The following is a 24274-nucleotide window of genomic DNA, read 5'->3' on the forward strand; positions in this document are numbered from 1 at the left end:
TGATACTTAAACTGGAAGGGTAGATGAGGGAAATAAAAATTTGAGTTTATAAACTTTGTGTGTGTGTGTGTGTGTGTGTAAATGCACCACAGCATGTGTGGAGGTCAGAGGATGACTTGTGAGAGTTAATTCTCTCCTTCCACCATGTAAGGCCTGGGGAATCATACTCAGGTCACCAGGCTTGGCAGAAGTGCCTATATACACTGAGCCTCACACAGACTCTAACTTTAGATCAGCATGGCACACAGACGGGACACTTCATTCCCAGTGTTCTGAAGCTACAGGACTTTACCAGAGGGGTGACATCAGCTTGAAATGCCATGGGTAAAGCTGCTGCCACACCTGTACACTGCAGGAGGCCAGTAGACTTGGAAGAGCCCAGTGGTTCTGAGAATTCTCTATGCCTCAGCCAACACCAGCATCTACCGTGAGGGCATCCTGATGGCTTGGCGAGGGGTCATATGAGCAGTGGACTACTGCCAACACCAGCATCTACCCATGAGGGCATCCTGACAGCTTGGTGAGGGGTCGCATGTGCACTAGGCTGCTGCTTAGAAGGAGCCTTAAAAGAAACACCCAATGTGTGCTCTAGTTTTCTGTCTCTCTCCAATTCTAGTTTTGCTACTTTCTTCTTTTTTTGTTTTTTTGAGACAGGGTTTCTCTGTATTGCCTTGGAGGCTGTCCAGGAACTAGCTCTCATAGACAAGGCTGACCTTGAACTCACAGAGATCCTCCTGCCTTTGCCTCCCAAATGCTAGGATTATAGGTGTGCTCCACCAACACCCAGCTGCTACTTTTTATGTAAATATTTTTCTCTTCCACATTTGAATGTCTAAGAGTTTCTATTTTCCCTCTCCCTGCTAGACAGTGAACAACACACAAATGTACACATATGCAAAGCCCCATACACCTCATATATTATCTTTGTTGAGTAAGGTCACAAGCAGGAACAGTAACCCACTGAAAACAACTGCCCCCTCCCACGTCACAGGACACAGTCTTAGGGCTCCTCTGCAAATTCTAGCCCCCAGTGCCAACTCCCATGCACAAGGAAGAGTGGTAGTTTGACTCCCTCCCATCCACAGGTCCCCCAGGCTTTTATTGGCATCTGCCTTTGCAACACACCCTGGTGGTGCCTGGCTAAAGAGGGATGTCTGGTGGCTTTAGACCTCCCCGCATCCCAGTTTCACGCACTCTGACTTCATGCTCCATGCTCCCGCCCTGAAGGAGCAGTTGTAGACTATGATTGCATGGAAGGAGTTTCTAATTACAAATCATAGTTTAATTAATTGACTGGCTTGGCAAAGCATGGTGACCCACTCTTGCATCAGGTGTACTGACACCCTTGGTGGGCTGGACTCTCACCAGTTTGCAGACTCCGCTGTCTCTGGGTGCTCAGCATGACTCGCTGGAATGGGTTATATAACTGCTTATGCCTCTGTTGCTTACGCTGTCTAATTAGGCATTATGTAAACTTACTTAATGGGTGCACGGAGCGGCTGCTCCTCGATCTCACATACTAAGCTGGGTACACTTGAACTGCATTCGAGCAGGCAGACCCTGAGAAACCTAGAAAAGCTGTACACTTGCGCCACTCCTAGGTGAGGGTTCCTTTTCTGCCTCACAGAGAAACTTAGTCATTAAAGGTGTTGTGTGTGTAAGTAAGCTGCTCAACGTGGCAGGTTATACAGTTAAGGCGAAACCAGTGAAGAGGTGGGAATGGCCACACATTTATACATGTTGGCTTTTTTTTTTTTAATTCTATACTACTGAGACTTAACTTCACATATACAAAGTATGAGTTGTGCCACTGGGTTACACTCCCAGCTACACATCAGTGTATTCTGAGTCAAAATAAAGAGCTTGTGGGTTGGGGGTGTGGCTCAGCTACCAGAGTGTTTATCTAGCATGGACAAAGTGTGAGTTCAATCCCCAACACTGCCTTGCCTAAAACCAGGCATGTAGAACACTTCTAGACTCCTAGCACTTGGGAGATGGAAATAGGAAGATTAGACGTTTAAGGTTATCTGTGTTTATATGGACAGTGCATGGTTAGCCTGGGCTATATAAGACTATGTCTCTAAATTTAAAAAAATTAAGTTTATGATTTAAAATTAATTTCCTTCATTGGCCAATGATTATTTTCTGAGAATTAATCACACTGATGGCAAATCTAGTCAGCTAAGAAGGCTGTACTTACCTCTGGCCCAAAGAGAAACAAGCCAAAGAAGCCTGTCCCTGACAGCGCAAACAAAAGCACCAGGGATGAGGACTCAAATGAATTGCTACAAGCCACCTCAAGTGTCATTAAAAAGTACAGCCTTCTCATCAATCTTGGTTTTTTTTAAGTCCGCCATTTTCCAAACTAATATTTCCAATGCTGAAAGAGGGACACTAGCTCATACCCATCCTTCTTGTAAAATTCCAGCATCATGTTGTCTGTAGCAACACTGAGGGGCCGGCGGGCCTGCTCTGGCTGGCGCCGGTCAGCGGGGTCCATGTCTGGGGAGGGCATTGAGCTGTAGTTGGCATTGTGGTTCACGTGGACTGGACTCCCGTAACTACCTGTGATGTTGAATTCTATCTCTGCAGGGAGAAAGGACCAGCTGTTAGTGATCTCCAGCTAATGGGACACCTTTCCTGGATGAGAGTCACTCCCACACTGCCTTTAGAAAAATTCACCAGCTAATCTAGTGGTATTCATTCATCACACTGACCAGTCAACAAAGGGACTGTGAGATCACCAGACTGGCCTTTAATGGAGGAAGATAACCAGGTCAGCCCTGACTGCTGAACTATGACACTGGGATCCCAGCACCATTTGGCCCTCACATAAGTTAGTGGCTAGAAGCTCACCATCAACATTTACTACACACGATGTACAGGATCAGTGTATCCTTGTTTTAGCAAATACACTGTTGTCTCCATACAATGATCACTACAGAGAAACACGCATGTAATCACACTTCCATGGCCCATAGCATCTTCCAAATTCTCTTGTAGAGAGCTTGTTGCATCAGGTACCTAATTTTGAACCAGGCACACAAAAAGCAACTCACTGCTTTGGAGCCCTGCTTTTATGTGTTGAGGGGCAATTCAAAGAACACCATTTAAACCATTGGGAAGGTAGTGCCCAGGTGCTATCTGAGCCCTGAACTGAAGTGCTCCCCACCCCCTTCTACATTGCATGCCTCAGGCTCAGCCAGCCTCTCTGCATTTGGAAAGTGAGGAGTTTGGAGCTAAGGGGCACTCTGCTCTGGAGCAGTTTCCCACATTTTGTAGATGGGAATAAGCCACAGAGTGTAGATGCTAGGTCAGGAGAATCCATGGACCTGGTTAGCAGAGGGCATGCACACTTGGGTGCCAGAATGCCTCCTAGGCAGGCAGGGAGGGAGGGGAGCACCCCAGACTCTGCTCCAGAGCCTGGTGCACTGCCAGGTGTTTGCAGGGGGAGTGAAAACAAAGCCACTCAAAGCCTGGCTACGCACCCTTGGCTTCACGGGCTCCAAGCTCACAGTGACTTTCCTGTCTCCACTTCTGCCCCTCTGTCCCCCACATGTGAGTGCTGACACTTACCCCCAGGGAAGAACCAGTCTGCATGCTGGATGATGGGCTCGATGATGCCAACAATCTGCAGTGACACTGTGGTCATCATCTCGGTGATGTTCCTGCAAGCGGAGCAGGGGGTGGGGGTACCAGCTGAGGCAGTGGGACAGCTTCACTAAGCTCCACTAAACTTGAGGAAAGACACTGGCCTGGAATCGTGCAGGCCCAGCTCTGTCAGCTGTTTCCCTGAAGCTTTATGAAGAGGATCACTCCTGGGGACCACATACACTACCCGTAAATGCTTTTGCAGCACAGGGGAGCTTGTCTGTGTTTCAGCTCTGCTGCATCTTACAGACAGCCCAGCATCCTCTCAGGTTTAGATGCCAGGAGCTATCCTCTTACAGAGTCCTCCAGAGGGCCCAAGAGAGCTTGCCTTGCTTGGTGCCATCATGTCCCTTGCTCTCCTCTGTCACCCTCCACACTGGTTTAGATTTGTCAGAGAATACCTTCCTCAGCGAGGAAGGGCTGAAGGATTCTCTTCCTCCTCCTGACCCCAAGAAGGAGTAGGCCACAAAAGAACTGGAGCTACCAGGCTGAGATGATCCAGGGCCCAGGCCTCTTGACCTGTAGCCCATGCCTGGCACCCTAGGAGGCCTCTCCTTCCTGTACTCACCCCTCTGACTGTGGCCACAGGAGATTGGGTCCCAGGACGATTGCCATGTTACTGGGAGTCATCTTGTTTACATCCTGATATTCAGACAGCTTGGATAAAAATTTGATCAAGTACCTGAAAGGCAATGAGAAGAGTTGGGTTTAACTAGGGCTCAATACTAGCCATAGTCCTGCAGAATGGAATAGAAACTTCTCTAGTGTAGGACAGTCCCAAGAAGGAGACTCTACATCCAGCAATATATGAATATCCCACATCAGGAAATGGGAATTCTGGACTCTCTTCCCCAAAACAGACAGACCCAGAACTTACCCAGTTAGATGCTCAGATCCACTCCAGTGAACAACTAGTAAAAGGCCCTATCTGTCCTTGTGCCTTAGCACAGGATGATCAAGGTGTATCTATCACCAAATCCCGTCACCTCCTGTCATCCTCTCTATGTAACCAAAGTATCTGTGGATATCCACATGCTGGGGTGTTATTACCTTAGGGCTTCTTGGAAATAGCTGATGACAACAGAACATGACCCTGCAATTCCACTGCTAGGAATACACCCAAGAAAAATACGCCTGTGCCCAAGCTGCTAAAGACATTCAGAGAGTCATTATTCATAGTATTCATAGAGGCCACTCAAATTCCCTTCAAGGAGTGAATGCATTTATGTAGAATGTTATAAAGGCATAAAAAAGAGTTGATGCTTTCTGTCTATCATGTGGATGAGTCCTAGAAATATGGCAATCAAAAGAAGACAAACACAAAAGGCCACACAGTATAGTTCCTCTTCATGACATGAAATATACAGAATGGGAACGTTCACAGTGCAAGAAGGAGGGTTAGGGCCAGGCAGTGGTTGCACACACCTTTAATCCCAGCACTCGGGAGGCAGAGGCAGGTGGATTTCTGTGAGTTCAAGACCAATCTTGTCTATGAGAGCTAGTTCCAGAGCCACAGAGGAACCCTGTCTCGAAAAACCAAAAAAAAAAAAAAAGAAGAATTAGAAAAAGAAGAAGAAGAAGAAGAAGAAGAAGAAGAAGAAGAAGAAGAAGAAGAAGAAGAAGAAGAAGAAGAAGAAGAAGAAGAAGAAGAAGGTGGGTTAGTGGTTGCTGGGTTGGACTGGGGGTGGTGGAGAATGGCTATACTGGGAGCTGGGTTTATTTGTGGAGTGATTAAAACACTCTAAAACCAGACATTCAATAGGTACACAACTCTGAATGTAGAATCAGTCCTAAATGTCACCTTTTAAAAGGCACAGTGGTATGTGAATTATATCTCCATAACTTCAGTTATACACAAAGTGAACACTCCAAAACAGCTTGGACATGCCACACTGAGAATATCCCTGTCCTCCCTAGTAGCTACAGGGGTGTATGTTTTATTCTGGACTCCTAGCTACAAAAGGCTGCCATCCTAACCCTTGGGCCACAACAAAGGAAGTTCCTTGAAGGATTTTAACTCACCTTCTGGCAGCCCACCAGACAGTACACCTGCCTTTGGGGGAAGGGGGAGTCCAACCCGGTAGTCACCATCTCCTCCCTGTACTAGCTACCCACAATCTCTCCTGATAAGTCTGAACCTCCAAGAAGGAGCCTAGGACTGGACCAGGATGTGGGATCTCTGAGAACATTCAACCTGGATCCTTGCCAGTGGCTGAGGGTTGAGGTCACCAACATGTAGTGAGGTGTGCACATTTGACTTGGATTAGGATATTTTTAAATGAGAATTTTAATAAAATACACCTACAGTTCAGTTTATCCATTTGTACTATGAGCTACATCCACATTGCTAGGCAACCATCACAACTATCTATCTACCTCCAAGACCATTTAGCCCTCTTAAACTGAGACTGTATGCATTCCCTCTCTGCCCAGTCCTGGCAACCACCTTCAGTACCTGAGACTCCAACTACTCTCAACACCTTATCTCTATGGAACCAAACCTTCTTGTTCATGTTACTGTAAGAACCACAGTTTCGATGTATGTGCACACCACATTGGATTCATCCACTTATCGGCATGGGATACTTCAGTTATCTCCACTTTGGCTACTGGGAATCTCGATGCTGTGAATGTGGGGGCATACATATCCAGTCTCCCGTTTTCAATTCCTTTGGGCAGATGCTCCGAAGTGGAGCTGCCACATCATATGGTAATTCAGGGTTTAGTGCTCTGAGGAAGAGCCACACCACCACTCTAGGGATTTTTAGCAGGGAAACAGAAATTATCAGACAGATGGAAGCAGAAGCTGAAGCTGAAAATGTGTATCCTGAGAAACAGGGAGGAGAGGAAGCAAGCAAGAGGGAAAGAGGCAAGGCAAGGAAGAGAAGCCAAGGGTGGGGAAGGGTCTGCAGTAGAGAGGTGGTTCCCAGACAAGAGACACGTGGAACTCCTCACCTCACCACCCTGCCTATGACTAGTTCAAGGTCACAGCTGCCTCCTTCAGCTCCAGGGTAAGTCAGGTAGATGTCCACCAATCACAAATACTATCAGAGGGTATTAAATACTCCTTGTTCTTCACAAACTGAAAAACGTTATAGAGTTAGCCAATGGCTATTGGGTAGCCCCTGATGACATGTGGCTTCTGTCCCTTTGCTTAGCAGCAAAACCTATCAACTTGCTCCTGCCGTATCTCACAGGCTGTGTGAAGGTTAAAATGGACCAGGCATGCTAACAGCACAGTGGATCCCATAGGATACCCATGCATGCTAGTTTCCATGGTCTTTACCCAGGGAACAGGCCAGCTGGGCTCATGTAAGCTCAATCTACTTTCTCCATTCCTCACTTACCGGATGTTGTTATGGTTGGCCTTGGGCAACTTCTCACAAGCGTTCCAGAGAGCCTGGAGTCTCTTGTCTTGCTCCTGAATACTGGGAAATTGACAGGAAAAGCCATTGGTTGAACACTAACTGGCACAGCACTGACCACCAGTTTTTCTAACCAGTCATTGTCATAGACACTGGACACTGCTAATCACTGCGTATTATTTTCATTAAATACACATGCCCGTTGTTACTTCCCCCTTCTATGTTCTCTTTCAGTCCTGCCTTACACTATTTCAACAAAACTTCATCTGCATGGATCACGGGTCTCAGGTGAGCAAATGAAACAGGCTAACAGTGAGGTCAAGAGGCTAGACGGTTGTGGAGCACAGGGCTTTGGGGCTGTCAGGAGAACACAGGACACGGCTCGGGGAGCCTGACCCTGCCGTACACTGCACCCTGCAGGTCATCAGCTCAACAGACTTTACTCCCTGCATATTAAATTCCTCCATATCTGGAATAAATTAAAAGTTCAACAAATAACTTGAATAAGAAAGTTACACAGACATAAATAAATCCAGCCTTCAAAACTTCACTTCAGCGAGTGGACTATTTCCACAGGCTAAAAGGTTTTCCATATATATAACAATTTATCCTATGAGTTTACTATCAATCTCTCAGAACTAAAAGCATTCTTTATAGGACTAAGTTTTATAAAAAAACCTACATCCAGGCCTGCATGGTAACAAAGTCTGACAGCAGGACAGTCTTTTCCCCAGATCTGAAGAGTAAAAAGCAGCAGGTGAGGTCAACACCTAAGGTATGGCCATCACCATCACATGTCATTGCTGAGTGCCCCTAGGGTCATCCTCATGATCCTGACCAAGGTGAGACAAATTCTCTTTGCCCCTTATTTCTGCCTTGAGATAGAGGCAAGAAGCCTTTGCAAGAACCTTCAGCTAAAAGCTTCATTTATGAGCAGAAATTTACAGAACAAATTTATGCAAAGTCTGGTCATAGCAGAGAGGTCCTTGACTGGGAGGCTGTGAAGTAGCCTTTCCACTCCCTGACCTCTGTGAGCAACACCGGCCTCACTGAGCTGGTGGGAACAGTTTAAACAAGAATGTGATCCAAGTGGCCCCCGACCTTCCTCCCCCCCACCGCCCCCAGCCCTGCTGCTGGCTTATGCAAGGTTCTCAATCCACATGAAATATTGGCATTACAGCTGCCACCACCACGGCTGTCCCTCTGTTCCTTGGGAAGGCACTTTCTGTGGCAACAGCTCCATGCCCTCTTCCAGTCTTCAACTTTTCTGAAGGTGACAGTGTAGGCTGTGGGAGGTTACCTCTTAGTGCTGATGGCTGGCACTGGGCCTGACAGAACAGACCAAACTGTAATGTGGCCACTGCGATAAAAGCCACACAATCCAAGTGAACTGTGAGAACTGGGACTAGTTCCTTAAAATGGTAGTCTTGCAGAATCCAGTCCTGGGAAGCCCAGTGTTCCTGAGCCCATAGGATCATCCCCTATCATCCCCTCTGTCTTACCCCCTGAGGAGTTCCTTTAAAACAATGACTTTCTGTAGTTTCTGTCTCTTCAGGCTGTTTCGCCTGTAAAGCCAACCCCTCCCTCTTGCTACACTGGAAGGACTCATTCTGTTTCATGGAGTCAGTGCTGCTCAGTTGTAAAGTGGAAAAGGGAAGCCTTTAGATGTTAAGCTGAATTTGCCTTTTGACAAAGGGCAGATGATACCTGACCTTTCAAGGAAGGTAAGTCAACAGACATATATGAGTTCCTCTGTGCAGGAACAGCCCTATAGGCTAGGAAGAAGCCCTCAGAGGAGTTGCTAACCTAGCAGCTGTACCAACAACCCGAGGCATTCACATTCTCCCTGGCACAGAAGCAATAGGGCAGAGGGAGGAGGGCTCCCAGGGAAGGCTTCTCTGAGAGCTGACATTTAAGGTGAGGCAAAGGTAATCCGCGAGGCAGAGGTCTCTGAGAACAGTCCATCAGAGGAGTCAGCCAGGGCATCTACCCTGAGGATGGTCATTTCCTTAGAGGACGAGACCCTGCAAAGCAGGCCCCACCATTCCCCATGGATCTTCGGCATTAGAAATGCTTATCATCCAGGGGCAGAAACAAGTCCTTGCATTTCCTCGGTTCAGATTCGGGAGTCATCGGGACCACTGCTTTATTTTGGTAGATACTCACCTTTTCAATTGGGACCACAGTGTCTCTCAACACTCCCAGTGCCACTCTCAGCTGTCCTCCCTCTCTCTAGATTCCTATCAAGTGGCTGCATTTGCATGCTCTAGGACTGGATACATTTGGTTCACTTTCTCACTCTCACTTGTTAGCTGGCAAGTAACTTGCTGCCCCAGCTACATGCCACACCTTCGAGTCCTCATTTGCAAAGTGAGGGAAACAGCCTGGCCAACTTCAGAAAGTTATGAAAATTAGATGGTTCAAAAATGATTATGAGTTTAGAACAATGGCAAGCCTCTAAAAAGCATTCAACAGATGGTACCATTTATTAATAGCACCAGGAAGCTGAGACCTCCCTTCAGAGTAAAACATATGGACCATATGTTCACCATAGTATGACTATTCTACTCTGGAAAACAAACAGCACTAGCAATTTGACTTGAGACAGCCTTCTCTAGCTTGATACATTTAAGCATGCCTTCACCCTGAGATGAATTGGGTTATCTTTGAGCTCCCAGTATTTCAAGGAGTGGAAGAATAATGAGCATTGCACATTTGAGGTGAGAGTATTCTATGACCCTGGGTTGGTCACACTGCACAACATATCCACACACTGACACACCACACTGTAAAACCTTGTAGATTATATGTCAATTAAAATGAATGATGATTCACTTGAAAGAGAATCATCATTTGATACAGCCTCCAGCGTTCTTTCTGCAGGCTAAGTTGGATGCCTTGGATGGCCAAGACCGACGACCAGAGATTATTAGAAATTCTTTCCATGCATAGGCGCCTTTGCTCCCAACCTGCTCTCAGGAAAGCTTCTCCCACCTCTTCTCTGCTACCTGCATGACCTTTCCCCTGGTCTCCACCATCCTGGCCCATATTGTCTACTTCCTCAGTACACATGGCCGTTTGTACTTTCTTAACTTATGGACAAAGGGAACACATACCTCGATGAAGCTCACACAGACAAGAAAATAAAGTCAGTAATCGTAAAGGCAAACTGTACTGAGGAACCACAGCCTGTCGCTTGCCTTGGCTGTGGGCTGCACTGACTGCTGCTGGCCTGCTAATTCTGCTCCGTTGGCCCTATCTTTGGGGGGCCACGGATTGTACCCACTCCCCACATGGTATGCCTTAGTGCTATTAATTCACTGTTGCTAAAATATTTCTGTAACAGATATGGGTAAAGACCTCGAGACTACTGTTTTCTTGCTTTTTCTGCTAAAAGAAATCACTGCCATTGCCTAGTTGGTCTTTCCATAACATTCTTTAATGTACATAGATAGGGCCACTTCTAGAATTCTATCTTATTGAGAGTTGGGTGTTTATCTGATTTAAAAAAAAATATACCTGGAGGAAGGAAGGGGAAGGGGAAAATGATGTAATTATATTAGAATCCCAAATAATGAAAGAAATCACATACGTCCCCCACATGTCTTCAATACCTTGACTATTTCATTCAATAACAGACCTGTCTTCCCTAGTAGTCAGAGTGGCTCTATCAGCTTCTTAATAGTCTCAGAACATGAGACAGTGCCTCTGCCCCTCAATGAGCCATTAGTAACTTCCCAAGTAGAGTTGCAGTCCGCATTCCTGCACATGCCTTTTTGGGAATGTGTACCAATAGTGTTTCATGATGGAAAGCAAGAAGGGCAGTTGCTTGATCCCAGATCACAGGCTTTCACACTTCTGTGAACCATAAACAATGCAGCACAGCAACTACTCACATGGCATTAGGTTTTATAAGTCATCTATGGATGGCTTAAACTGCACATGAGGCTCTATGAAAGCACTATGCTGGCTGCTTTGTATAAGAAACCTAGGCATCCAGTGGTCCACAGATACCAACAGATGATTACAGTCCCCATAAACCCAATCCACAGCACAATCAAATACAAGGTACTCACTTGGAAGCCTGGATCCATTCCTCATAGAGTTCAAAGGTCATAAGAGGCTCTGGCAACTCTCGAAGATAAGACTTCAAAGCCCCTGGGCATAAATACAGTAAGCTGTTACACCACAGCAGAAACTGCATCAGCCTGCACTGCTCTAAGTGGACATGATTCCTTGACCAACACAAGATCAAATAGTTGTTTCCCATGTGAATAGGGTCAGGCTTTGAGAACACCTGGATTGAAAGTTACAAGCCTTGTCCCTTATTTCTCATATTACCTCACCTTTAGCTGTACTCCTGAGGCAGTCTTCCTTCAATGATCAGAACAATCATTCATGAAAGAGGGCCCCGTGTGGACATGTGAAGCCACACACTGTCCATGCTCATTCCTTTCCCGTGAACCCTGGCTCCCAGGTGGAGGGTACCCACCTGCAATGGCATGGGGGTCTGCCGAGTATTCCTGCACATCCACCACACAGCAGTCCAGAGCGGCTTTCAGCTTCTTCAGCTTGGAGGCTGAGGGGGCTACCCGGAAGAGGCCCTACCAATAGGATGGAGGGGTTAGAGCATGACCAGCAACTCAGAGGAGTAAAAGAAAAACAGAGATGGAAAGTCTATCTGCTCTTTCCTCTGGACCACCCTCCTCCAGCATTCCAACTAATATCATGCTCTGATGTTGCAGCTGCCAGACTCGAGCAACTGTGAGTCCACCATGCTGTTCTCATGACAGCAGCTCACTGCCGAGAGGCTCACTGTACTAAGTTTATTGGGTATCCGAACCTTGGGTGCTCAGGTGCCTGCTTCTTTTGCACTTAGAGTAAATCTTGGAGGATCTACCTGAGAGCTGCCAGACATGAAGGTCTAATAACATGGACAAACAAATGTCTATGGCAATGGTCCTCAACCTTCCTCATGCTGTGGTGACCCCCAACCATAAAATCATTTTTGTTGATATCTTGTAAGTGTGACTTTTCTAGTGTTATGAATCATAATGCAAATCCCTGTGTTTTCTGATGGTCTTAGGCGACCCCTGTGAAAGGGTCATTCAAGGGGTCACAACCCCTTGAACTACTGGTCTACAGGATGCATGCATATGCGTGTGTATGCGTGTGCCTGAATGTACATTGGGAGACACCAAGTGAAATAAATAGCATCTGTGTCCTCAGAAGAAAGGGATATGGATACGGTGGTGGCCTGCCAGCTCCAGGTTCCATTATTATTTTGGTATTACTACCACTTAGGTCCAAATGAACAGCCTCACATTATAATGTAAAACTGAGGTGGCCAGGAGTGTTTGAAAGAGAAGATAAACACAGGTCAGAGCTGGGAAGGTTGGTCCAGGCCCAGGGCTGTGAAGTGTGGAGCCCTTTGGCTTTCTGCTCTGCCTCCTTAGGTGCCCCACAGACTGAAGAGTAAGATGGGAAGGTGACCCTCCCTCCTCTTTGGTTTCATGGCAGCTCAGATTTCCAAGTTCCTTCCAAAGAAAACCTTCCCTGTCTACGACAGAGCTTTTGAGTTGTTGAGATGGCTAACCCCGTCCTTAGTGGAGGATGTGAGATAAACAGATGTCTATAACTTGTTAGCATATGTGTGAGGAGGTTATGCTAACAAGTTCAGACAAATGTGTCCATCAAGCTGCAGTGACAAGGACATCAAGCTACAGAGCACACAAAAGGATTGGAAGATTGGCTTGCAAATTAAACCCATGCTGTGGCCTCACAAGAAGAGCCAGTAGTAATTGGGAGGAATAATACAAAGAGGAGGAACCGAGCTGTCAAACTCAGTGTCCCTGCCCTATTTGCATTTTTCAGTTTCCATAACACCAGTCTTCTTCAAACACTAAATGGAAAACTCTAGAAAGGAGTCACTCACGGACTTTAAATTCTTTTATTACAACATGCTGTTAGAACAACTCTATTTTATTATTGGTTACTATTAGTCTTTGTGGGTTATTCAAATGATAAATGTCCCCATAAGCGTAGGCATTTGAACACTTGGTCCCCAGTAAGTAGCATTGTTTGGGGAGGTTTAGGAGCGCAGCTTTGCTGGAGGAAGTGTGCCTGTAGAGGTGGGCTTTGCGCCTCCTGACACTTCCAGTTTGTTCTCTCTGCTTTACAATTACTGTTAAGGATGTAAGCTCTCAGCCTCCTCCCATGCCACCATGCTTGCCTCTTTGTGCTCTGCCCCTCCTCCATGAACTCTCATCCCTCTCTGCCCCCATCCACACCACTAGAGTTAGAGGAGCATCCAGCTACATCCATTTCTTTACATGGGTGCTAGAGATTCCCATGCAAGTCCTCATGCTTGCAGAGCAGGTACTTAAGGACGGAGCCATCTCCCAGTTCCATGGTTATTGTTTGCTTTTCCCCTTTTGAATTTTATGTTTTATCTTTAGTTTTCCATTTTTAAGAGGCCATCTACATTTTGGTGATTAAATTTAAAAGATATGTACACACTGGTCAGATTGATCATTTATTGATTGATGACAATTTTCAGTCCTAGTCCTTGATATTTTATATTCATATTTGAGAGTGTTTAAACTTTCTCATGGAGAAAAAAGAAATCCAGGAGGTAGCTAGAACTGCAATCTAGTTTCCTTCTACTGACCCTTGGGCAATTTCTATTAAGTGGACTGAGTGATACAACATGGATGGCTGTACTGTGGAAATGTATTTTTTCTCTTGAGACAGAGTCTCACTATGCAGCCCTGGCTGGCCTACAACTGACTATGCAGACCAGCCTCTGCCTCCTGAGATCTGGAATTAAAGGTGTGCACCACCATGCCTGACTGGCCAGTCTGTATATAAATTGAAAGTTAGGACCTGTGACCCATTGCTCCATCCATTTTGAGATTTGGTTGATACTACCCTCTAGCTCTTCTGGTTTATTACTGGGCAGCTGATGCACAATTTCTTCTCTGTAAGATTCTCTGGCTTCTTCATAAAGAACTTGAAAAATCTTATACTGAATGTTGTCTTGGAGTTTCTTCTCATTATAACCCCTTGCTTCAAGTCTTTTGTACAATATACTATTACCTGTTCTCAAGACAAACACTATATGAAACCAGTTTCCAGAAAGAGTCACAATCATGTTAATCAACAGTAGCACTGCCTTCTATCATTGGATTCTCTAACTCACCAACAACTATCTTCAGCTAAAGTGGGGCAACCAAACTCTTCCTCATATCCATCATATAGCTGCCCTTCTCAAGCTAAATCACCCACATTTATACACTTCAGTCCTGACCTGGACATGAGTTCATTGCCTAGCATGGTTTTTCCAGCCCCGGTATACCAGTGATCAGGATCTTCAGAAGTTTCATAGTGCTACTGACTGGTTTTGTGTGTCAAGTTGACACAAGCTAGAGTCATCAGAAAGGAAGAAGCCTCAGCTGAGGAAATACCTCTATGAGATCCAGCTGGAAGGCATCTTCTCATTTAGTGATCAGTGGGGGAGGACCCAGTCCATTTTGGTTGGGCCATCCCTGAGTTGCTTGTCCTGGATCTATAAAAAATCAGGCTAGCTGGGGCATTGGTGGCGCTTGCCTTTAATCCCAGCACTTGGGAACAGAAGCAGGCGGATCTCTGTGAGTTCGAGGCCAGCCTGGTCTACAAGAGCTAGTTCCAGGACAGCCTCCAAAGCCATAGAGAAACCCTGTCTCGAAAAAAGCAAAAAAAAAAAAAAAATCAGGCTGAGTAAGCCATGAGGAGCAAGCCAGTAAGCAGCTCCCCTCTATGGCCTCTGCGTCAGTTCCTGTCTCCAGGATTCTGCCCTGTTTGAGTTCCTGTCTTGACTTCCTTCAGTGATGAATAGCAATGCTGAAGTATAGGCTAAATCAACCTTTCCTCCCCAACTTGTATGATGGTTATGGTGTTTCATCACAGCAACTGAAACCCTAAGACAATCATCTTCCTTCATAAGCAGCCAACACCTTGGCTCGCATGCACATGTGCGTGCACACACACACACCAGCCAACATAGATGTGCATACTGCTACTTCCCTCTCTCCCTCTGTCCTTAGCTTGTTCTATCTGGCTTTGCACTAACTTAGAGAATGCAGCCTGTCTTATACTAATCATGCTTGTTGGATAGATGCTAGACTCATCCCTTCCAGTAAGTTTCTAAGCCCTCATCCCATGTTTATATTTTGCTCAGTAACCAATACTGAGCCCATAGCATGCCCTACACCAATACAGAGTGACTGATCAGACTTAAGGGAGATGGAGTAAAGATGTTAAAACAGCCCATAGTTAAAGCCAAACAAATGACTGACTAGGCAAAACAGACAATGATCAACATCAATTCCTCACAGCCCTTCCTCATGGGAGTCTTCTAACACAAAGTCTAATGTCACAATCAGTTGTGTTGTGTGGATCTGAGCAGCAGGACCAGATGCAAATGGCCAAGAGCCCTGGTCTGAAAATCAGAAACTTACTATGCAAAAGGAGGAGGAGCAGGAGGAGGGAGAGGAGAAAGAAGGAGAGTGGGGGGGGGAGAAGGAAGCAGAGGAAGAGAATTAGAAGGAGGAAGAGGAGGAGTAACAGGAGGAACGAGGGAAAGGAAGAAGTGGGAAAGGAGGAGGAAGGATGGAAAGGAGGAGGAAGGAAAGGAGGCAGTAAGGTGAATACTAGCTAAAGCAGCAGCAGATGGTTCAAATCACATTAAACAAGAAGAGGGGATGTCTAGAATATGCCATACAGCCCTCCTGGGCAGACATCAGCCTGCCATAGTCTTCTATTCTCTCTGTGAAAGTGAAGGTTCTCATGAGAATGCGGTGTCTATTAGTATCTGCAGAAGAGACAATATTGCCGGTATCGTCCTGATTAAGGGATCCAGGGTGCTACAGGAGAGAAGCTCTTGCAGACCCTGCCGGGGGGGGGGGGGGGTTGGGCGTGGTTGCTTTGTACCTACCTCCTCCTGCATCCCACACTCCAGCAGCATTGTTACACACGCTTCTATAGGGAAGGCAATCTCACGGCCACTGATCATGAGGTGCTCCTCCAGGGGCTTCCCAAAGGAAGGCTTTTCCACCCAGGCCTCTGGGAAGGGGTGAGCAAGAAAGGAGTCAGTTAGTAGCTTCCCAAAGCCACCTATACCAGGCTCTTTCTCCCTTGTCCAGATTCTACACAGAGAACCAAAGGCTAAGTGGAAAATGGGAAGGCATGAAGAGACCCGGCATGACTGGGCTCGCACTACGCATAACCAACGCATCCCCTCAGAAGGGCAGTGTGGAGGGATAAGCTCAGCTTTGGGTCACTGGTGAGCATCAGCTCAGGGAGGTCTCCTGGCTCTTCTAAACATGAGTGTTCCCAGGAAAGCATAGGTGGGGAGCTGGCCTCTCATCCAGGAAGGCAAGCAGGCTGCCCGCCCTCTCAGCTAGGAGGGAGGCCTGCACTTACCCTGCTGTGCTTTGATTTGAGGCAACACAGCCTGCAGCAGTGTCAGCGACTTCCTGTGGTACTCAGCTTGCACTTCTATAAGCTGAGAAAACACAAGGACAAACCTTACCCTCTGCCAAAGGGAAGCAGGCTTCTACAGGGGCGTCCGTTCTGTATGAAGGCACTCACTCGTGGAGGAAGCAGGCAGGATCGCCCTCAGTCTCCTCAAGTGACAATATGCTTCAGCCAGTAGGGCGAAGAGGTCACTCCAAGTGAAATTTTGCAAGGTAGGAGAATCAGGAAGGAATAGGGGAATCTGCCTGAGACAGCTTGCTTTAGATCACCTAACATTACAGGGCACCCTATCCTCAAAGCTAAAGGTAGCAATGGAAGGTGCAACAACTGGTGAAAACATATGCTAAGGTCCATTCGTCCATGAGATGCACACACGTGAGACTAGCGTGTGTGCATATGGACTTCCGTGGGTCAGTTGGACATGTAAGTGGTCAGAAAGCAGGTGGCTCTACTCCTTCAGATATACTGGGATGAGAAATGGCTTTGACTATAGTCCCGAGACCTCAGGAACAAACTCGTTCAAGGTGTTCTCCTTGCCATACTATCCATTAAATAAATAAGTGCAGTGTTGCTTAGGGCCAAGGAAAACTCACGAGCAAAAGTGCCTTCATTTATTTTCTGACTATCTCTCTCTTCAAAACTAAATAAAAGCCGGGCATAGTAAACAATGGCAACATTAGTGTGGGAACCCGAAGTCTGAGAAAACAGCATGTGAAGGCCAGGGAAGGAGCCTGACAAAGCCTGGGTGCCGGTGATTTCATTGGCTTCAGTGACTCTAGATTAAGAATTTCGTAAGTCAAACCAGTGGAATGCATTTGAAAGTATACTACTATGGTGGCTAGAATGGGAAATGGTCCCCAAAGTCTCTGGCATTTGGGCACTTGGTCCCTAGACGGTGATGGTGTTTGGGGCAGTGGGGTTCAGGTGGTGGGCCTTTCTGGAGGAAATAATGTCTCTGGGGGCAGGCTTGGAGAGAAACACGCCTTGCCTACTACCAGCTTGCTGTCTCCGCTTCCTGTTTGTGTTTGAGGATGTGAGCTCGTAGCTTCCTTCTTGGGCCTTTGCTGTCCATGATGAACTCTTATTTGTCTGGTACCATAAGTCCCAAATAAACCCTTCCTTCTACAAGCTGTTTTGGAGCATGGTGTTTGACCACAGCAACAGAAAATAATCAATATAACTACCCAACTACTGCTTGAACGAGAGGTTCCACATTGGAAGGATACTTATCAAGCCTTTTATGGGTACGTGCATTGGGGGGCTGCAAAGTCTGCACCCCTAATAATGCAGCCCACTGCCATAGCCTATAGCTGCTCACCCACTGAGCACTTTAAACTTCTCAGATCTCTCTGCCTGCTACTCTCTCTGACTTACCTCTATTCTTACCCCATCATTTCCTTGGTCATGAAATAAAAGCACATAGGTTTTAGCTTTATTGTCAACTTTTGGAACAGGTGCACTCAACTCTTTTTCATATTATATGATTCCTCTGTCAATATTTTTTTCTGCTATTTCTTTATTTAACCTTACAGTTATTTACTCTGGCAAGAAGCCATGGTCCAAATTATCCAGACTGAATGATTGAAGTCAGGTGACTCAGATCCTGTCTCTGGACTCAATCTGCTTTCCCTGAAGAGGGGGCAGCCACCAGGTCATCAGTCACTGCTTATCTACCTGTCTTGAACTTGGCAAAAATCTTCAATAGAAACAATATGCCTTTGTAAGGAACTGAATACTTTCTTAGTCTTCTCAAATCCTTTGTTGTCACAAATCTAGGTTTTCCAGCATAGGTCCGCCTGACTTTATGGGTTGGGCAGCTATGCTCGAGGGAGCTGACTGAATCTGAAGAGGCTTAGCACTTTCCTCTGTGTCTACCATTGACACAGGGCCACAACCTTCCTGGATGGGGGCAACCAGAGGCATCTGCAGACTTCCAATGTCCTCCAGGAAATGGGGAAAAGTCACTCTTGGTTGAGAATCCCTGTTATGGGTTAGCTGTGTTCTGACAAATCCTCAGGCACGAGGTTCTGTATTAAGCTTAGGTTTTCGAACGAATCCACACATGGAGGGCAGAATTCACCCAGAGATTAAAGCAACAAAGTGCCTTCCTCCACTCCACACCTCCTCCCATGATGCTTTCCTGACACCAGAAGGCCCTTGTTCATAAGCCCACCTTCCTTTGCTGTCCAGACCACGCCCCTCACAGACTTTCTGCATCCTTGCCTTTGTGGATCCTTACCGTTTGAAAGTAGTTTGCATAGTCAATTTCTTTGGCCACAAAACTGTACATGTCAGCAGAGAGCTGGTCCTGTGCAAGATAAAATATATAAGCAAGGTTAAAAAAAAGGAATAATGGGGAGGGGAGGTTACTAACATTTGTCCCAGATAGCAGCACCTGATTTTCAATAATATGTGGCATATCACACACTCTTCCCATGGGGCATCCAGCCTCCCAACCATGGCTCTAGAAATGCATGACTTTGAAATTCTACCACGATAGTAGCTTACCCAGGGCTTTAACTCATGGGCTGGCAAATCAAAGCGGGCGTGCCGCAGTGATGGGCAAATGAGCTCTCTAAACCTCTGCAGCTCGCCCCTCCACCTGAAGCAATTCCAGCCAAGCACACAGCGGCTTGCTTCCTTCTGCCATTGCTTCCCTTGGGTTACTTCACCTTCCCACCCACCTTCACCCTCAAACTAACTGGATGGCCGTGAGCACATGGGAAAGTGACAGAAACGCAGTGATTGTTCAGAAAACCTGGATAGACAAAGTGCGCACTGGGAAAGGATTGCCGATTTAAAACTCTGGCCTCATCCCATGTTGCACACAAATTTAATAGAGTTAAGAATTCTTAACCTTTGAGCTTTCCATAAACAGCAGTGGCAAAGGCCTAACGCTGCCCTGGAATCTGGAAGGCTTTATTCTGGGAAGAATGGCGGTGGGAGGTATGGCGCCTGGCCTGCTGGGCTTGTCTTGGTTTGGTTAGGTCTCCTGTTATGCCCTCATTCCTCCACTTTGTAATGGAAATGTTTCATCTGTGCCACTGTATGCTAGAAGTATGTTACATGTCCTTTGATTTCCTCGTGTTTTCAGTTGAAGGACTACCTTGAATTATGGGACTTCACTTTTGAATGATGTTGGAGCTCCAAGCCAATGAGGACTTTTGACATTGGACTAAATGTGTTTTGCATTATGAGACAAGCATGAGCCTTGGGGACTGGAATAAAATGCTATGTTTTGAATATGAAATGTCCTCATAGACTTGTATGTTTGAATGTCTGAGCCCCACCTAATGGCACTGTTCTGGGAGATTATACGAAATATTTAGGACATGGGGCCTAACTGGGAGTCACTAACTAGAGGCGTATGATCTAATGTCACTTCCAGTATGTTCTTTCAAGATGTGAGAAAGGGAGGAGTCCCAGCCACAGGTTCCCATTGCCATGGAACCACTTGACGCACACATCCCCTGTCATGATGGACTGCGTCCCCTTAAACAACAAGTGAAAATAACTCATTCTTGTCACAGTGGTGAGAGGAGTGTAAAATATGATCAATAGACTGTAATATGGCTCTAAAATTGTGTTTTCCAGTCTTACAACACACAAGAGAGTACAAATGAATAAGCAGATCCCAACAGGTGAAGATTACTACTGTAAGCACCAAAGGCCGTTTGCCTTGGATCTATTCTATCCATCTACAACTTTTCACATGGGTGCTTGGTTAAATAAAAAGCAAACAATAATAAAAAGAAGCCCAGACTGCTGTGTAGGTTACTGACCTACAGATAAAGTGATTTCATTGTAGACAGTGTGTTTCTATTTTCTCATTAGTATAATATCTAATAGGTATCTGGACCCATGTCCTGATTATTCCTCTATGAAAAAGTCTGTAGTTGACTTATTAATTTTTACTTTATAATTATTTATAGTTCATCATAAAACATTTAAAATAATAATGACTCTGAACATCAGACCTTAAGATATTGCCACACTGTAAGATCAGTCTCCTGTAAGGAATAACTCATAAATGTCATGTTTTCCATGATCATTTTATTCTTCTAGATTTATTGTATCTGTCAATTCCATTTACTACCCAATATCAATTCCTTGATATGTGCGGTGACAGGAAATGGTCCTATGACAAATCTTGGGTTGGTTTATCTTCTTTATTATTATGTTTTTGAGTAAAAGACTCCGAACTTTGAATTTCACTAGGCATTTTCAGGTTTTTAGAGTCTCTTAGGTGTGGTGGCTAGACTTGGAGGATGCTATGGGCGACTTTGCTCTTTCAAAGGTTGATTAGCCCACAGGGTGTGTGTGTGTGTGTGTGTGTGTGTCTGCATGTATGTATGTGAGTGTGCACATGTGTATGTTAAACTTTAGCAACATAATTCCTTCTGAGGACAGACCTTATTAAGAATGACAGAAGGGAGGTTGCCTCAAAACCGTGAGCTCTGGAGTTCAGATCATTAGTGCTCATGTAAATACCAGGAAGGCCTGTGGCCTACCTGTAGCCCCAGTGTTATGAGGAGGAGGAGAAAAAGGATCCCTAGAGAAAGCCTGCTAGCTATACAAGATGAATTTGTGAGTTCTGGGTTCAAGTAATAGATGTTGCCTCAATTTATAAGGTATAGAATGATCAAGGGAAACACCTGACTCTAATCTCTAGACTCCACATACATGCATACATAAATATGTACAAGGTACACTCATGCACACACACACATGCACACACACACACACACACACAAACACACCCTACAATACACAAGAATAAATAAATAGATTATTTATAAATTTTCCCTTCAGGGTTCAGCAACAGTGGGTGTGCTTAAGAGAAGTTAATGAGAGGATAAAATATATTACATACATATGTGAAACTGTCAAAGTCATGTTAAAAATTTAATTACCTTCATGTTTTCTGTACAAGGTACATATGAAACAAGTAAATTTTAGACTTTAATATTCAGAAATGTTTCACAATATGGAAACAAACCCAATACTAAAAACACTGAGTTCTAAGCAATTTTTATGCTGAATACTCAATAAAGTGAAAGAACAGTATAAAAGACTTAAAGCAAACATTGCTAAGAGTTTCCCCAAATTATCAAATACCAACCCATAGATTCAGGAAAGGCAGAGAACAGAATGCTGAACAAAAACACATAAAAATTACATACAGATGCACAATGTTTAAATTTCAGCAGATAAAGTATAAAAAATATAGTGAGATGGGGGAAAGGAATTACAGATAAGTTTAACTCAGAACACATGCAAGCTAGTACATGAGCAGGGAACATTTAGAATATTTAGAGAAAAACATTAAAACACCAACTTAGAATCCCATACGCTGAGAAATTATCCTTCAAATGTAAAGGAGAAATGAAGACTTGGCCAGCCAGAGAAAGACTGAAGAACTGTGCCGCCCCAGACACGCCACGGAAGAAATAAATGTAAGAGAGGATTCTACAGAGAAAGAATGTGACACAGATCAGATGCCCAAGGCTTCTAAAGGAAGAGGGCTGCAGAACAAACAACTGGATGAAGGTGTACCATCGACCAAATTAGAATATCAGGCTCATGTGATCTAGAAAGGCATTTCCATGGAGTTTAACTGAGGAGGGAAGATGTACTCTGAATGTGGGTGACACCATCTCATGGGCTAGGGCTCTTGATGGAATAAAACGTGTCATCTCCATGCCTCTCTGTATCCCAACTATGATGTGACCAATTGTCTCATGCTCCTGCCATCATGCTTCACCTACTGGGAACAACTGTCCCCTCCGACTATTAACCAAAGGAAGCTCTCCTTTCCTTAAGTTGCATCTGTCACGATTTTTGTCACAGAAGTCAGAAAAGTAACTGATACTGAAAGTAAAATGCTTTTTTCTTACTAAGTCATCTCATGGGTGACAGTTCACAAAAACTATTATTAGCAACAGTGTATTGACAGTTAAGGGTATTTATTACTAAAAGCACTTTGGATGCAAATGTGAAGACCTGTGGTCTATCCCTGGAAACTAGTCTCTAGACTTGTCCTCTGACCCCACCTCTGTGACACGGTATGCATACACACTAGAACTCACACATAATAAATATATAACATATATAAATAAAATAACAGGCACTTTTGATACTTATGAAAGAGTACTTACTATATTACTTGAAAGTGGACATGTATTAGCTGCAAAATTTAAGTTCTAGAGAAGCCACTAAAAAGTAAAACTGGGAGGATGTTGCTATTTTAAAGGAAAGACTCAAAAATAAATAAAATATTCAATTAAAAGTACAAATGAAAGAATTATGGGAGAGGAATGCAGGAACAAGAGCATCATACAGAAGTCAGAAACATGTGGTACATACGAACCTGTACCATCAATAAGCACTCTCAATAGCAATGCTCTGAATCTATCAAATGAAGGACAGAGATGGTCAGAACAGTGCCAAAAAGTAAAGCCCAATCGACTGTATCTTGGCTATGAGAAGCCTCTGCAATTTTTTTTTAAAATATAGATTTACTTTATTTTATGTGTATGAGTATTTGGGCTGCCATGCATACATGTGCAGTGCCTCAGAAGGTCAGTAGAGGGCATCTGGCCCCTGGAACGAGAGTTACAGATGGTTGGGACCTGCCAATGGGGTGCTAGGAGTCAAACATGATTCACTTGCGAGTGATAAATACTCTTAACCATCAAGCCAGTTTTCAAACCCAGAAGAAACCTACTTTAAATAAAAATGCACACATAGATTAAATGTAATGGAAGAGTCAGGCATGGGGACACTTTCTTGCAATCATATCACTTTGGTGGTTGAAGAACAGAAAGAAGACTCTGAAGTTACTATGGAGTACACGATGAGATCCTGTCTCACTCTCCTTGCCTACAGAGGAAAAAGTATGTAAAATGACACACTGTGTCAAGACTAATCAAAAGAAAGTGAGGATTGCTACACTGTTACTTCAGATAAAGCAGACTTTAGAGTAAGGAAAGCTATTGGGGTGGGAGGGGTAGGCTGGAACTCCATTAGAGAGAAGTCAATACTCCAGAAGACATAATAATCTTCAGTGTAAATACAGAACATCAAAATATGCTCCTCGATAACTTACAGAATTTCAAGGAGAAACACCATCACAGTAGAAACTGTAGCAACAGGCAGCAAGTCAGCACAGACACCCCTAAGTTCAACAGCATCAACATTGGCACAGGCAGACCACACCCTCATCTCCAGCAAATGCACACCATTCATACACGCACACCATTCACATATGCTCATGCAGTCTAGACCAAGAGGGCCCATATCTTGGGCCATCAAACACACTCAGCAAATAAAAGAATCACAGTATAATTAAATGAGAAACTAGTACCAGGTAGAATCCAGGCCCAAACATTCGGGGGGATTGAAGAACACATTTATAATTAATAACCCAACCAAACCCTGGGGCTTTTTGTGCCCATTCTATGCTGCCTATAGGCTTCACACTCCTTTTGTGAAACAGCAGCTGAGAAGAATCTAGTGTGGCATGACTAAGAGAGCCTCTGTGAGGCATAGGACTCATCAGTGAAGGAGGTCAGATTCCAATTTGTCAGGCAGCCAACCAATAAAGCAGACACCCACAAAGGTGGAAATAGAAGAGAGTGATGCAACTGTCCTTCTCTAGCAGGAGACGGTGTGTCTACTAGACACAGTGTGCCACCTGAGCTCAGAGCACAGCTCCCACGGAGCAAGGACACAGTCTCAAC

The 24274-nt window shown here is 45.0% G+C and overlaps 1 protein-coding gene and 1 pseudogene across 7 annotated transcripts in view; both read right to left on the bottom strand.

Annotated features, from left to right (window-relative positions):
• Arhgap44 (Rho GTPase activating protein 44) overlaps positions 1-24274 on the bottom strand; it is a 153500-nt gene that overhangs the window by 18279 nt on the left and 110947 nt on the right. For all 7 annotated transcript variants that reach the window (XM_005067853.4, XM_040748861.1, XM_013111641.3 and 4 more), the window contains 9 exons: positions 18772-18840; positions 16479-16560; positions 15991-16118; positions 11509-11620; positions 11093-11174; positions 6999-7079; positions 4220-4333; positions 3577-3668; positions 2406-2586 (listed from right to left, as the gene is read on the bottom strand). In XM_005067853.4, coding sequence (XP_005067910.1) covers positions 2406-2586; positions 3577-3668; positions 4220-4333; positions 6999-7079; positions 11093-11174; positions 11509-11620; positions 15991-16118; positions 16479-16560; positions 18772-18840 — 941 coding nt within the window. The remainder of the gene's footprint in view (positions 1-2405; positions 2587-3576; positions 3669-4219; positions 4334-6998; positions 7080-11092; positions 11175-11508; positions 11621-15990; positions 16119-16478; positions 16561-18771; positions 18841-24274) is intronic.
• LOC106020912 lies at positions 13247-14662 on the bottom strand (annotated as a pseudogene).

This window comes from Mesocricetus auratus, unplaced genomic scaffold (assembly GCF_017639785.1).
Source record: "Mesocricetus auratus isolate SY011 unplaced genomic scaffold, BCM_Maur_2.0 Super-Scaffold_100007, whole genome shotgun sequence".
In the NCBI taxonomy this organism is placed as follows: domain Eukaryota; kingdom Metazoa; phylum Chordata; class Mammalia; order Rodentia; family Cricetidae; genus Mesocricetus; species Mesocricetus auratus.